Consider the following 15,685-nt stretch of genomic DNA (forward strand, 5'->3'; position numbering starts at 1 on the left):
CCAGCTTTGTGCGCGCGCCTTTGCTCTATCTACGCGCTCATGCCTTCAACTAAACTCAGTACAGCTTCCCTTTGAGGAGCGAGGACTCTTTAATAATGCAGGTGGTTAAGTAAGCTTGTCGGGACGAATTGTAAAGAAAAAAAGCTTGCTTCGCTGGGCTGTAGCCTGTTAGTGGAGGGCAATACGCGTGACTACCAACATCTCCTGAGTCCGGCGCACACATAACGAATCGGCAGGATAGGAAGGTGGCATGGGACCTGAGCGCGCAACTGAGGGATTGTGCGTAAAACCGTGACGCATAAATGGATTTCACCCAGGTATCAGCTCCCCCCTGCCTATTGTATGCGCTCGCTGGTACATTATAGATCCAAACAACATTAACCACGTCACACCTTTTATTTTTATGCATTTGTGTCTTGGTAGAGCTAATAAAAGTGGAATTTATTGACTTCATCTATCGCCTTAAATTTGTGAAAGCAGCCGGAAGTGGAGTGACTTATTAGACATCTTATAGCATCATCTTCTGACAAAGGAGAGTACAAATGAGTGTCCCTCGGAGCAGGGGATGTGAGTAGAATTTGATGGGGTTCAGTTGGGGGTGGGAGACAGCGCTGAGAGGGGCCTATACAATTTTAAGGATGATGCAAGACTGCCCCCTGCTGCTGTATAATGAAACAACTGTGGAGAGATTTAAAGGGGTTGAAACACATTAGGGCGTACTGTTGATGTTTAAACAAAGGTGAAAGTAAATAGTAGACTATATTCAAATATATCAAGTCCAATCACTTAAAAAATACCCCAAAATAGTAATGATTGACAATATACTGTACTACTATAGCTAGTATAGTAGTCTATAGTTTATAGTTATAACCTATAGTAAGTTATGAGGTACTTTGAATAAGAGATACAGCTTAAGAAGTGCTCAAGACAAAAAGGTTGTGAATTGCTTGTTTATAGAGTCAGAGTGGTGCAGAGCATTAGCACTGGCCTACCAACCAGAGTCAGTTCAGTTTGAATCTTGCCAAAAGCACAAACTATTATTACAAAATATAAAAGTAAGTCTTCATAGAGTCATTTGACCCTGCCATTTGCCATTTTACAATATGATATCACATTTTTGATACATCATAGTGATACAGCTAACAGCTAAAAAGTTATGTCGTATTACTGTTGTTGCAAACCATCAAATGAAATGTTTTCAGTGCCACTATGCTGGTTGACCAAGTCCAATTTCTAGCAGGGATTTTCCTGGTCCTTTTATTGTCCTTCTTATTGTCTGTGATGTATGAGTGAAATGTCTGGTAACACACTGCTGCACAATAATTTCCCCAAGGGGCCATATAAAGCTGTCTGTTACAAGCTAGGTTCAGTTCAGGTCAATTCAGAGTCTCACCTTCAATCTTTAAATTCTTTTTCAATTATTATTATTATTATTATTATTATTATTATACTTTGTCTAAGCTTATAGATCATACTCCCAGTGAAGATCAATATTTCACATCAAGAACAAGAGACAAAAACTCAAACCAACCCGTTTCTAGGTAGATAAATAATATTAGAAGGCACAACATTTTTATATCGTCATTCTTTTTAATTCTGTACATTGCTGGTTTACTGTAGTTTACATTGACATGATCATTACATGATCCAGGCAGCCCTTAATAGACAGTATCATACAAAATAGGCCTCATTCTTGATAATCTGTCACACTGCACTAAATGCCTAAAAACAGACTGAGAGCCCTTAGTACAAATATCATATAAATACAACTATTAGCGTCTGTTGTTGATATTCACAATAATGTCAAAATCCGATTGTCTTGTTATTATTAAGGCCTGTCTGTACAGTATTCTAAATTAAATTCTAAGTTGTTTTTATTATTAATATAAAAATAATTATACAACTAAAAATAATTATAAAACTATACATTATAACTAAACAGAGAAAATACTGATTATGAAATGACAAATAAAACAAAGTAAACAAAAGGTATACAGACTTATGTGGTAGTAACAGTAACTTAGTATTATTGCTTTGGTGTGCGTGGCAGCATATTGTGCCATTTTTGTCTGTCCATATAAAGTGTGCAAGAAGAATGGAAGAGGTCAAGAATGGGCTTACTGAAGCCATTTAAAACACAGTGATGCTTGCCAATTGGTTGTCCCCTCTCCCAGCCATTTCTGTGATTGGTTGTTCCCTCTCTAGGTGTGATTGGCGCAGTGGTCAGAAGGCAAAGATGTCGTCTCCAAATGGACTGGAGCAATTGTTGTTGTGGTTGGCGTTAGTGCTCTGGTCCCAGTCGGGTTGTGTAAGCCAGTCCTGAGGCATCACCCCAACGTCCAGGACCTGGGGGTTACTACGGGACACTGCCAGGCTGTGGACAAGAAACAAAATGTATACTTTATTAAATTTTAACTGTACAGAGAGATTATTGTACTATTGTTTCCAAAGTGCAAAGTACAAATTAGGGCTACACAATGTATCGAAACTGAATCTAAATCATAATTTCAGCTGGTGAAATGATCAAAGGTGGCAATTATTTAGAGAATAGAATAAAACTGTCTTTTTATAGAAATATCTTGTTTTACTACAAACATGTTCTGAAATGAATGTGATTCTTAGTTTATCTGTTCTGTTTATATGTTCAATAATTGTGCAGCCCTTGAACAGAAACAACCAAAAAATATGGCACATAGTTGACAACAACTTGGTAAGTTGTTTTAGTTGCAGATCTTTTATAGAAAACATTTAAAATCATGTTGTTATCAATGTTGTAATTAACATACTTGCAACAGATAATTGGTTAACAAAGTTTTCAGTTTGTGATTAAAGTAGAAAGTAACAATTTTGTAATCAGTTACAATTGAATATAAGTTTGATGGCAACTTCAACAGACAAAACTAGTATATGACAATATCTCAACTTGAAAAGAAAATGCTTAAACTGAGCTTAATATAAAACCATGCACTCAAATGGCACAAAAGGTCATGAACTACTTTTGACTTCCTTCATATTTCTCTCAATCCTTTATGGCATGTCAGTTTAGGCACTATATCTCGGTTCTGGATCTACAGTGGCATTTTCAGTGTTTAGCCACTAATAACATGGCTTCATCTGCATAAAACAGGTTTTAATCCTGTTTGATGGTTGGAGGATTACCGGGGCGTCTAGAACACTGAAAATGAACAAAGTATAAGGTGATTTGTAATAAAGTTAGCCAGTTATTTGACATACTGCCCTACTTATACACTGTTGGACAAAGGTCTCTGCGAGAAAAGGAATGTTATTTCCACTGCTCTGGAGTGTTCACAAAAGACAAATAGACATGGGGGACAGTTATCAGGGAAGAAGATAAAAGCAATTTTTGGTGATGATTAAATGGGATGGGACATGGCATTTTTCACCCTGACTGAAATTCAATACGCTGAATAAGCTTTCTTTTTCAGATCCCAGTTGGCAATAATTGTTTCTGGGCAAACCAATACAAAATACAGAAAGCTATTTCACACCATTGAACCCAGCTACGAGTAACATGGGTGACCTGTACAACACTATTATTGGGTTTGGCGGGGATGGAATGAGCTGGATTAAGGTTAGTAATTAGGACTACCACACTAGGGCTAGGAACAGTAGCACTCAGTTTTACCTGCACATGAACCATAGCTATCCAGAGCATGGCTAGGGACAAAACACATAATATATAGGGCAGTTTAAAGCTCACAAAGCAGCCATTTTGTTGATTTCAGCAACATTGTTTTCATCCATCACACACAAGATTGCAAATCTGCAGTTACAAAATCAACAAGGTCAAAGGAAGTTTTGCTAAAGCGAATATGTGGTGAAAGAATCACTGTAAATCATCAGGGAAATTTATATATGAAGTTGTTACAAATCTCTTACCTGGAGAAAGCTTCATCCAAACCATCCTCAATCTCCTGCAAGAAATGAAATGTCATGTTAATCAAAAAAGGTCAACATCATTGTTTTAACTGATACATTGATTTCATAGGACCCATTCTTGAGCACTAACAATGAATGACAACAAAGATGTTTCTGTGATTTTTCTCATTTAGGATTGTAGTCTTTGCTGAGTTTTTTAGTTTTCTAAAATACTAACTTTAACCACAAGGGGTCAGAAAAGAAAGGATTTAGGAATTACCCTTTAACTAGTATTCAGACTTATGTCAATTTCCCTCATCTATTAAAATTGTGTTGACAAATATTTGCAATTGAAAAAGGGATAAGACTGAAGAAGGAAATAACTTTTAGGTAATGGCCATCTTCCTTATATTGTTAAAAGTAAACACATAATAGACTTGGTACATGTACACTTAAATATTCATTCATTGTATTGTATTTAAAAAAAAAGAGATGACAGTCCATTATTGATGCTAAAGAAATCATAAAACAACTAATAAAAATACTATGCATACTCAGACCAGCTTCTTAAAAAAAAATAAAAATCTCTGCACTGGAATCAACTGGCAGATTCTCCTTTTACTCATATCTCAAGTATCAGTGTCAACATCTGTACTGAAATAGCTTCATTGGACCGCACAGACCACACGTACCCACTCCGGGTTGTTATTGCTCTCCTGAGGTTGGTGGTTATCCAGATGTCCCACGTTCATGTTCCCAATGGTCTCCAGCACATTTCCACTGTCATCAAAGTCCAGCAGGTTGTCCGTGGCCACGTCTGAGACACAGTGACACAGGGTAAACCAAAAGTGCTGGCAACAATCCAGTGTTTATTTTTAATCAAACAGGAACAGACTGACCTGTCCCCTTAAGACTCCCCAAACTGTTGGACCTCTCCGAACGGGAACTATTACTGGACTCCCCAGCAGAACCAGACTTGGCGCGCTTTCCTTTCTCTATACACACAAGATTCACAGAAATATGATGTACATAGCAGACATAAGGTGTGTATTTAAAATTAGAGGGATAAACACAACCATCTGTGCTTTTCAGATAAAATTGGTGTGACTCATTCCTAGTAATAAACTGCAAAGTGTGGTGTGTGTTGTAAAGAGGTGTTAATATTTAGACAAAAATTAACTGTGGAAGTTATACTTATCATCAATAACAGAAAAACAAGTAATAGTAAGGTTTGGTAATAAAAAATAAACTGCAACACTGCATTGATCTTATTATTATTATTATTATTATTATTAATAATAATAATATTAATAATAATATATTCTCTACAGCCAAAATGGGTAAGAACAAGATAAGGCATTTTAAGGTGAACGATGTGATTTTTCTGGTGGACGGTCTGCCAACTGCTTGTTCTCATAGAGTTCTTAGTGATTTACTTGGAATGTCCCACAGTATGATATTAAGACTTATCAATCTCCATGGAGACAAGCAGGGGGCAGCGTTGCAGGTAAGATATGTGGGGAGGAAACCACTAAAGAATGTATCTTTTTCAAGGTACGTTTAGAAATAAAATAATTATTTTAAGTTTGGAATTGTAATGTCATACCAGGGAATATACCAGGTAATAACATCTCCAATACAAGTCCATGCAGGTGGAAGAATCTGCATCAGAAAAGTTAAATGTATATACAGTTGTCTTTCTGCTACATGTCAAGTAAATAAAAGTTTGACAATGCCCACAGACCATTTTGCAAATCTACCATGTTTAGGGGTTAATTCCTCCCTTATATGAGGTAAACATGCACACTGTACACAGAGAGGACTACTGTGCACCAGGTGATATGTCCAGTTGTTTTATCAATACCAAAATGATACACCTTACATTTATTTCTGAACTAGACATTTGTGATTAAAAATGTTTCAGTAGGATTCTGTATTTTGCCTTCAAGTTGCTAGAATCAAATTTTGACGCATTTGAAAATAAGATACTGGGAGTGCTCACCCAGATCATCAATAAGTAGTATGAAAAACAGTGTTATTATAAAGACAATATTTAACAGACAAAGCAAGAGGTCCGAGGCACTGGTTTTGAAGTTTGCTTTATATATACACCATGTCCCATTTGATTCAAATTCATTATCATGGGTGTACTTTGACATCAGTGCCTACCTTCTTTTGCCACTTGCCAGAGTTCAAAAGCTACTGTGAAGGCTTGTGCTACTGTCAGAGCGACCGCCTGGGCCTAAAGAGGAGAAAACAGAAAGCACAAAGAACAACTCAAAAAGCCTGTCAACTGCACACAGACACCGCTTCAGAGACCCATCTACGGCAGCTAAAGGCAAAATGTCAGGGCATCACTCCAGACAGAGTTGTGAAGTTTGACATTTCATTTAGAGCGTTTTAAACAGAGAAATGAAAGATAAAAAAAAAATCTCTGGATGACAGTTACGGCCATTGCACAAGGATGGGTTTTGATATGTTGTGTGTCCAAGAGTATAGTTATATCCTAGCTTGAAAATGTGGTATTTTTATAAAGTGCAAGCAAAAAGATTGACAAGATGGTATTACTCCTTGTTAATATTATATTAAAGATTATGGCAAAAGAAAAATTTAATTCTGTCAACTGGACAAAAGAGATGTTTCACCGATCATCCAAGAGGCTTTTCTGTTCCTTTGATATGTGGGAAAACGTCTTCACTCTAAAACCTTTACCCAGTGGACAGTTAAAATTTTCTTTTGCTATGGATATGTGGACGACTGAGGGATTAAACGGGCATTAAAGATTATGCATTATTCAAAGGTGCACTGTGTAACTTTTCAGGTGGAGAGTGTTATTGCTTTAGAATGCCTCACATTTTTGTAATTACAAATATTAGAAGTCAAGTTTTTACATTATTCATGTGGTTCTCAAATTGTGGGTGCCCCTAGTAGTCTGTTAATTTCTGATCGGAAAGTATTTTTTCCTCCATGACATCAGATGTGGTTTAGACCCAGTTTTCCTTATAGGGACCTAGTTAATACTACGAATAAAGTAGGATTAGTCCAAGATAATGCATGGGAACAAATTCTTTAGCAGCTTTAGCAAAACTTTAATTTAATAAGTAAGCAAAATTTCCAGCTGTGCATGGCACCTTTTGCTACCTTGTCCTAAAAAGTCTGACTTTCGGGAATTAATGTATGGTCATATTATCCCAGAGGAGGAGGGGAGATGAGCGAGTAAGATGAGAAGAAAAATGTCCTTCTGGATGTCAACGCTAAGCAATACAACAGCACAAAACCACTTGGCTTCTAGAGTTTCCCTAAGGAAGTAAGGATGCGAAGGTTAGACTGGGGCAGAGCTGTCAGACACACAGATTAATGAGGATACAAGGGAGATCCATGCTGGTAAATCAAAGCTCTGGCACAAATATAGATGTAGTAGTAATCATTGTGCATGAATTTGTTCTGAATCTGCTGAACATACCACTTTCCGTTTGGAGCAGAGGTAGGCATGACATTCCAGCGTCCCATTCAGAGTATTTTGGGCTATGTAGGCAAACACTTTATCATGCAGCTTGTCCACAGTGCAGTAGGATATCCTGTGGGTCAAAGTTCAGAGGTCAGTCACATATTGTAAAGTAGCTGAGCTGAGATCATGACCTCAGCTAGTTAGCTTAGCACATGAGCAGGGATGGTATGGGAATAGGCAGCACATTCACCTGTATATTGAAACATTCTCCAGGAGTTTGTCAGTGGTGCTGTCGTATAAAGCAATTCCATTTGGAGAGATTTTGAGGGAGACTTTTTGAGGCTTCTTTCCACTGGCTTTGGCCTGTACAAACAAATTGCAATAAGTTGTGAATGAAAAACAAAAAAACAACAAAGGAGCTCAAGAATTTCAATTTGTTTCTCCCTTCATAAAAAGTAAAAAGGGTCCCAATAAAAATGACAAATAGTTTCTTCAAACAATAAATGTAGCATAGTGACATCCCCACTTAAAACTTTTTTACTAAAGGTACTGAGTAGGGCAACAAGATCATGTTGAAAATGTGAACAGAATCCAATCAATAAAACATTAAATGCTAATGTAATCTCAGTCTCAAACCCTCGGAAAAATCGCAATAAAGAAGTTTTTTCCCAAATTGTTCAGCCCTGATGTATGCAAGTAATGTTTTGGTCTTTTAGCTTCTTTTGGAACATTTTCTTAGAACCTGTCTTTTAATTAAGTTTTTTGAGATTAATGATTACAGATTACAGTATTCACCATGAAGTACAGGAAAGATTCAGCCGAAACCCACCTTCCCAAATAATTCCAGGAAATAACAGTAGGTTTAATTTTAACCAGGATGAGTCAGCTGGCATAGCAGAGAGGGATACAGGCCTGTAATGAGTGGACATAGACACTGTTTGTGCCTGTCATGTGTAACCCTTGGCCAAAACATACAAAGACGTCGCTGAACAGCTTGTTATTTGTACAGCGGTTTATGATGAAGAGGACACACACGCAAAACAGGGCAAAGGACAGAAATGCAGAACTGGATCAATAGCACCTGTTTAAATTAATGTAGAGCAAGAGTGCCAGTATAAATACATCTTTCCTGTTTAATTCCATTTCTGAAAACATATTTCCTATTGGTAGAGAAGACTATAATAAAGACTAAAAAAATGGTTCATAAAATTACTACTAATACTACTTGCTTCTTTTATCATCAGGAAGTAAGTGTATGGGGTTGGCTTTTCACAAGACAATATTTTACAAAAAAATAATACTGAAAACAAATGGTATTATTCCTGAGCTAATTCTAAAAAGCCTATCCCATTGTAGCCAGAAGTGGTATTGACACCCATGACATCGGTCAGTCAATGACATACTAATATATAGACAGAAACAATTATGCTTAACTTATATATACTGCGGCAGTGACCTCATAGTGGTAATCATATGATGGTCTGCCTTAGTTTTAAAACACATGCAGACCTTAGCTGTTATAATACAGCGTTGTATAGTCTTCTCCTTCGCAGTACACAAAGTTTCATTGTGAAAAAATGTTCTGTTTAAAGAAATAGCCAAGCGTCTGTGGAAGTAAAAGACATTCTTGTGAAATGGTACCTAGTCAGCCACGAGCATGACGCTATGGTGCCTTGTGATGAGGAGTTATGACATCACTGAGGTTTTTCTCCTTTTGTGTTTGTGTTGTGTCTGGATATCTCCATCTGTTGTTGGGAAATGTCCAGTGTTTCCATTTGACACATCATAATACCCATAAAGCCAATGACACAGGCTCTCACCGTGGCAACAATCCTCTTAACTGCCGCTGCTGAGAGCTCCTGACCCTTGGGCTGGTCAACTAGGGTCATGCCCAGATGTCGAAGGTTAAACGTCATGCCCTCCAAGATGGTCTCCCGTGTGTCCGTCCAGTTCTCTGGGAGCTCTGCAAACAGAAGTAAAATGAGCCAATAAAACATGGAGCCCACTTGTTGTACATAGAATTTATCAACTTCAAAACATTCAGTATTTGTTTGTGTCAGCACATATTGAGGCAAATCAAAGTAAAACTACACTGGTCATGAGAACTTATTTTTCAAGTACTCGGGAAAGAGGAAATATAAACAGGCTCTGTTGAACTTATATTGCGCCATTTGAAGAGCGCTTTCCCTGAAAAACAAACTAAAACAGTCTTTCTAGGTCAAAGGTATTGCAATGTAAAGTCAATATTTTGGATCCAAAAAAATGTCCAGTGGTCTACTTTGCAATAACACTGGGGAAAGTTAAAAACATCAAACCACCTCCATCAACATTTCCCGACAAAACTTTATACAAACAGAATAATAATTTCCTGATGCAGTAAGATGTAGTGTTACTGCTGTGACTATTAAAAGCATATTTCAGTCGTTTGATAACACATCTGGATACATAAATTCTCAGCAAAAGTATCCAAATTTGATAATTAGGGAAACAACTGCAATTTACATGTCAACATTGGTAAATTGCAAAGCTATACAAAACAATATGTTGCAAAGTCTTCATAAGATACTCAAAAACACAGATTTACTACATATTTGAATGGTACTTTGATACCAAATGTGGTTCTGATTCTGGTTGATTAATCAGCAAATTCCAAATGGATATCCCACCGATAATAAGCAAACTAGGTGTTTTGCCTTAAGTGTGGACACACACTTCGCGCTAGAGCCACTGCTCCACCTAGGTATTCCCACTGGTCTCCCATTCAAGCACTAACCAGGCCTGGCAAAGCCTCCAAGCCTTGACGAGATTGGGCATTGACAAGCATGCCATTCAACCGTGCTGCAAAGGAGGAATGAGCAGTTGTAACAAAGAGTATGGGCATTTTGTAACTTCTATTTGAACAAACTGCAACTATCTCAATGTTCACCTCTGTCAGCAGCAACCATTAACTCACTTCATCAATGCAAGCTAGTGCTATCAACATTGTACGTCTGTAGTTCTTAAATTGTTTAATCAGTCGATGGTGCTTTAGTCAGCCAAAAATTGTAATAGTTATTAGAGAGTGAGTTTTTCTTTTCTAGTACTTTTCTGCACATAGTTTTTTGCGTGAAATCCCGTGCAAGTGTAGTCTTGTGAGTGCAATGTGGGTCATGTATTGAGATTTTGCCATGCCCTGTTTTTAAGGTGACCAAGAATTTCTTTAGTCGACTACAGCCCTACAACACTGTAACATGGACACGCAGCTCTCAACACTCAAAACAATACCAGATGCTGGATTCCTGCAATTCATGTTAAGGACAAGTAAATGGCAGCATTCCAAAGCCTGTGTGCTAAAGAATGAATACTACAAAACTATCATTCTAGGGCACAGAGGCTACCTGAGGTTTTATCAAGTCCAACCCTGACCTATAGCTTGTGTTTACACAGAAGAAAAGTACGTGGCCGGTAGGGAGGGGCAGTATGAAATGTAGAAATACTTGGAAATGTACCCTGGAAGCATTTACTCCTCTGGGATAGAGCACATACCTCACACTCAAGCAGACACATGTTTGCGCACACGTGCAGAGGTTTCAAATGAAGACCTGCTATTTGTCATGTCAGGGGATTTCAGAGGCTAACACACACTTTTGGCCAGTGTTAAATGAGGAGGAAAATACAAAGTGCCAAAGATAAACAAATTAGTCATTTTTCTTTATTTAACTTTTTGTAAATGGAAGTAGCAATTTTATTCTTGTATTATTAATTACTAAATAATTAAAGACAAATTGTATTGCACTCTCTTGAATGACAAGTGGGTATATGGACAAGCTCATTTTATCATTTTTCTGACAATTTACAATTTCTTTTAAATAGGGTAGCCTAAATCTGCTACCATTTCTTGGCTGCTATACTTTTAGTTCTCCAAATTTGGACTGAATTATTTCAGTGGATTAGTGTGTAGTAGGCAGCATAGTGTAAAACATGGGGGTGTGGGGAGTGGTCAGCGGGTAAAGGTTATTCGTCCTGACACGTGAAAGGAAACAGCTGTGTGCATGTGCTAACTGAAACTAAGCTAAGTGATAGCAGGTGAGCCCTCTGTACAAGACTGCAGAGCACAGCATCGGCAGATCTATTACTGGGAATCAAGAGGGAGGGCAGCCAAGGTGAGGGGTCTCGGGTGACACAGACTGCAGAGGAAATCTGGTCTCCAAGATTAAGATTATGGAAAAATGCATATTATAAGAATCCACAAAATAATTTGAGTTTTTCAAGCAACACATAATGCACTTATTTTAGTCAAGTTCAAATTTGGAAGTAGCCAAGTTCATTGACTGTATATGAGCATATTATAATAGACAAAACTGCCACATCTAGCCATATACTGCCATATATTGATAATATACCATTTCAGAAACAACAGACCGTATTTAAAGTTGTAATAGATTTTGTCTTCGTACTAAGAAGTGATGTGCCTTTAATTTTGACATTTCCCCACACAAAAACCTCTATTGAAAAACCATGAGAGGGCACACATCTGCTGAGACTAGCCCTCACATTCAGGCTGATTTATGCCCCTACACCAAACACCCTCGCCGTAGCAACCACTAACTCTACTCCAACAACTTCACACAACGACAGTATAGCCAAATAACCATTTACACCCAGCTTTTCTACTAGTTTGACCCTTTTCCAACTCTGCTGAACTGGATTAATCAGGAAGGAAATTTCAAGCAAATTCTTGATGGTGACGTCAGGGTTCTACACAGAAATATAAACAAGATGGGAGAATGGGAGATTTCCGAGAGAATATGCAAAGTTAAATACACATCACAGACTGATTTAGTTTCATCTTGTACACAGGGAGTAGCCTATAGCAAACACGAGTAAAGACTAATCCCAAAATCAGTTTGAACCAAAAACTGACCCAAAAACAAAGTACAGGAGGTTTTCAATGTTCTCAAAGCCTAACAACATTTTCCATTGGAGACTCTAGTGGACTGACCTTTGAAGCCCAAGAAGGCTGGAGACTATGTAAGCATGGGAAAAAAGTTGTTCCATTCAGAGTCAATTGATAGAGCATACCAAGATCCTCAATTCAATACAGATAATTATAAGCAAGGTTAAGGTTTAAGTTAAGACATTTGTCCCCTACATTTGACCCTTACCCCCTTTTAGTAAAAAGTTACAAATGGTGGACAACCACAGCGCCCAAGGATTCATCAACATGATCTTTACCTATGTTTGAAGGTTTGAAAGGTCTTACTTTCATTTTTCACTGTAATTTTGTACTGGTCCTGTGCCTGGATAATTTAAGAGTTTTATGTCCAAAAAGATTTTTTGTTACCAAGAGACGTAAGTAAGTTCATATCAATTTGTACTAACAGCTTTTACTTAAAGCCTTAAAACAACTGTCAACTTTCTACTCACGGCAAACTCAAATTGCTATCTATTTTGAATAATAGCCTATGTACAGTTCACTCTATGACCAGGATATTTCAATAAATGTGTCTCCCTACAGCTAAAACCTAAACATAATCCTAATAATTGAATACTAAAACATATCATTAATGCCTCAACGCTGCCTTTTTCGTACACAAAAAAGAACATCCAATGTTTTCCTGCCAACTGCTAGGCTAAGTAGCTGGTATTTAGCATGTCACAGAACACCCAAACGATTATTAGCATTGTGCACTGTAGCCCCACTCCACACTCTTGGCTTGTAACGTCTCCATTTGGGAAAGGGCATAGCTGTAGACAGACTCCTCTGGCTGGTCCTTGACACTGGCACTGGTCCACTGCAGGTTGTCTGGGGCGACCAACACAAGGCCACTAGCGGACAGAGGGAGAGGAGAGAGAGAGAAGGACCCTGCTGTTTGCCGTTTGAAAACAGAGCAGTCTCTATTGGGATGGATAAATGAATGCTGTCAACTGGCTATGGCCCTCAGTGGACCCATCCATTCTGGTTACATGCAAGAAATGGTATATTTTTACAATGCGCAATGCTGATGGGTTGGGTCAACATGGGATTCTTGGTGGAGAGTAGAAATTTGTTGGTAGTTGGTTGGTGGTTGGATTTGATTGTGGTTAACTAGACAGTGCTTATCAATGTCATAGCTACTTCAGTGTATAAGTAGCAAGCATTAAAAGAATAATATTAATGTCAAACTGAGTAGAGTTTGACAAGTTAATCTGAAAATGGCAACTTTTCTTTACCAAAAAATTATGTTGCTTTCACCTAATTGAATCTATATTTCGTGAGGAATAGAAACCACCTCTTTGTTATCAAGATATTGTTTATGTACTGGACACACAAAAAAATAAATAAATCTACAATCAAGCAATAATATGCAAATTATTTTCATACATTGTGCACAAAACTACTGGAAAGCACTCCCAAACTTTTCTGAACTGTAGTCTGCACTCTGCCTCTCACTGCGTGTTAAAGGTCATTGTTGGTTACTCAAGTGCAGCAAAATCCTGTGTAAAAATACAAACATTGGTTAAAGTGGGTCAGTGCAAGGAACATTAACTTGATTAATTGTCAGAGCACATCCCATACAGTCTACATTCAGTCAGTTATTTGCTCTTTGATAATACCATACCGGAAAAGTCAAATCACTCACATGAACAACAGATTACTGCCTTTTACATAGTTTGGTACTGGTAGGATTTTTAGGTAATGGTCTCAGTTACAAGCAGCAGGGAGACCTTTTTACAGTAAAGTGCACTGTAATTCCTAATGACCCTATGGAATCCAAAGCAGAGTTGCTGAACTTGAGTGGTGGGGGCAGTGCACTGAGTGACCCACAGCATTCCTCCATTGTCTTGAGCTGGTTACAGGCAGCCCACAGCTTTCAGGCTCTAAGCTCCTCATCATTCCCCACAGAACTTTATGTGACGGATCAAGTGAGATTTACTTTACAAAGTGGCCCTTGAGTCTCACAATGAGCGGCAGACTGGCCTGAGCAGTGAGAGACCACAGACTTTCGCCCCTCTCCACACAGTCACTGAAAATGGAGTTCTGTTCCTCCTGAACTTCTATTTCTTCTTTATGCAATACACTGATGTAAAAGTAATGTTTTAGAATTAATGTCCTTTCTGACATAAGTTTATTTTCTTTGCCACTGGCACTAAAGTGAAAACAAAGAAATTGAACCACATAGCTTCTGTTCACCAACAAACCAAAAGGAAAGGAGTTTGATGTCAATGTCCTGAGTCTATGGGCAAGAAACACTTTAACCAGGTTTGATTAGGTGGTGACTGGACAAACAGCCACCAGTTCATCAGTCTGCCACAGGGCAGCATATCCACTGCTAACTGGGCTAATAATACACCAGATTGTTGAAGCTGAATGCATAATTTATTATTAACATATTTACATGTTAAAATAAAATACAATGTTCAAGTAATTTAAATTTTGGTCATAAGCCTCCCCTCAACTGTGCTAAAAAGATTTACTATTGAACCTACAGACTCTACTGTAGGCTATTGAAGCAAGTAGGGGCTCTCCCGCGCCCTTTCCATTTAAGATTGTTGTCAGGATGATTCTTAGAAAGTTCAAGTAGCCTGTAACTCACAGTGGCATAAGGCTCACTGTCCCATGTCTGTGTAAGGCGATAGCACCAAACATGACCTTTATTTAGCTCCCAGTCACTTTCAAAATAGGATTTTGCCGGAAAAATCTCTGAATAGAAGGAAACCGCATTTCAAAACAGTCCAGAGAAAAATAACTCCCTAATTCCCAAAAAGGGAGAGGGTGGTTCAAATGTTATATCAAGACAAAAGGTGAAACCTAGAAACATCAAAAACTAACATAACTTTGAAAACAAGAAGTTGATTATCTCCCGATTCCAATAACATGGACACAAGCTAGCAGCGGCAACAACAGGGATTGGCCAAAAGTGAACCAAAACAAAACTTTAAGCGTGTTGAATCTTACTTCTGTGTCTGCCCGATGTCCACGATTGCTTCGCCATGCTGGGACTTCGGATGATTGCTCGCCCTGCCGACCTGAGCGCATCCATTTCGGTGTAGCAAAGTGCTGCGGTCGGTGAGGTGTCCGAGGCGGTGGATTGTTGTGGAGATTGTTGTGGAGTGGTGAGTGTTGATGGAGACAGAGGACAGGCTGCTGTGCTCTGTGAATGTGCTGCTGTGGTGCCTTCCCGTGCGCTCAGAAACTCCGCTATTTACGAGCTGGCCGCACGTGAGCGAGCCCAGCTGAGAGACCACACAGAGACACGTTTAAGGGCACCTGGGAAATTTGAGATCCACAATGTTTTTTAGTGTTTAATTGGTGTGTTTTATTCATTATTCGGCACATTTTTTGTTTGGTACACTGTAACCTTCTACTATCTGATCAGATGTGCATTGAGCACATTT

General features: G+C 38.3%; 1 protein-coding gene across 1 annotated transcript; it reads right to left on the reverse strand.

The window, feature by feature from the left end:
• Positions 1–1,576: 1,576 nt before the first annotated feature.
• ldlrap1a (low density lipoprotein receptor adaptor protein 1a) lies at positions 1,577–15,506 on the reverse strand. Its single transcript, XM_020932766.2, has 9 exons — positions 15,246–15,506; positions 9,148–9,290; positions 7,578–7,690; positions 7,343–7,457; positions 6,049–6,121; positions 4,779–4,874; positions 4,572–4,696; positions 3,901–3,935; positions 1,577–2,374 (listed from the first exon to the last, which is right to left on the reverse strand). Exons 1-9 carry the CDS (start codon positions 15,328–15,330, stop codon positions 2,224–2,226), a joined length of 936 nt encoding a protein of 311 aa, XP_020788425.2. The 5' UTR covers positions 15,331–15,506; the 3' UTR covers positions 1,577–2,223.
• Between the last annotated feature and the right edge of the window lie 179 nt (positions 15,507–15,685).

The sequence above is a fragment of the Boleophthalmus pectinirostris genome, unplaced genomic scaffold (assembly GCF_026225935.1).
Source record: "Boleophthalmus pectinirostris isolate CB_2022bp ecotype Guang Dong unplaced genomic scaffold, ASM2622593v1 HiC_scaffold_21, whole genome shotgun sequence".
NCBI lineage: Eukaryota > Metazoa > Chordata > Actinopteri > Gobiiformes > Gobiidae > Boleophthalmus > Boleophthalmus pectinirostris.

Excerpts from the sequence above, each read along its gene's own strand:
- ldlrap1a (XM_020932766.2), bottom strand. The coding sequence starts at position 15,330 with ATGGATGCGCTCAGGTCGGCAGGGCGAGCAATCATCCGAAGTCCCAGC. Across the intron at positions 7,458-7,577 it reads GAGAATGTTTCAATATACAG|GATATCCTACTGCACTGTGG; the intron begins GTGAATGTGCTG and ends TTTGACCCACAG. Across the intron at positions 2,375-3,900 it reads TTGGATGAAGCTTTCTCCAG|CCTGGCAGTGTCCCGTAGTA; the intron begins GTAAGAGATTTG and ends TCTTGTCCACAG.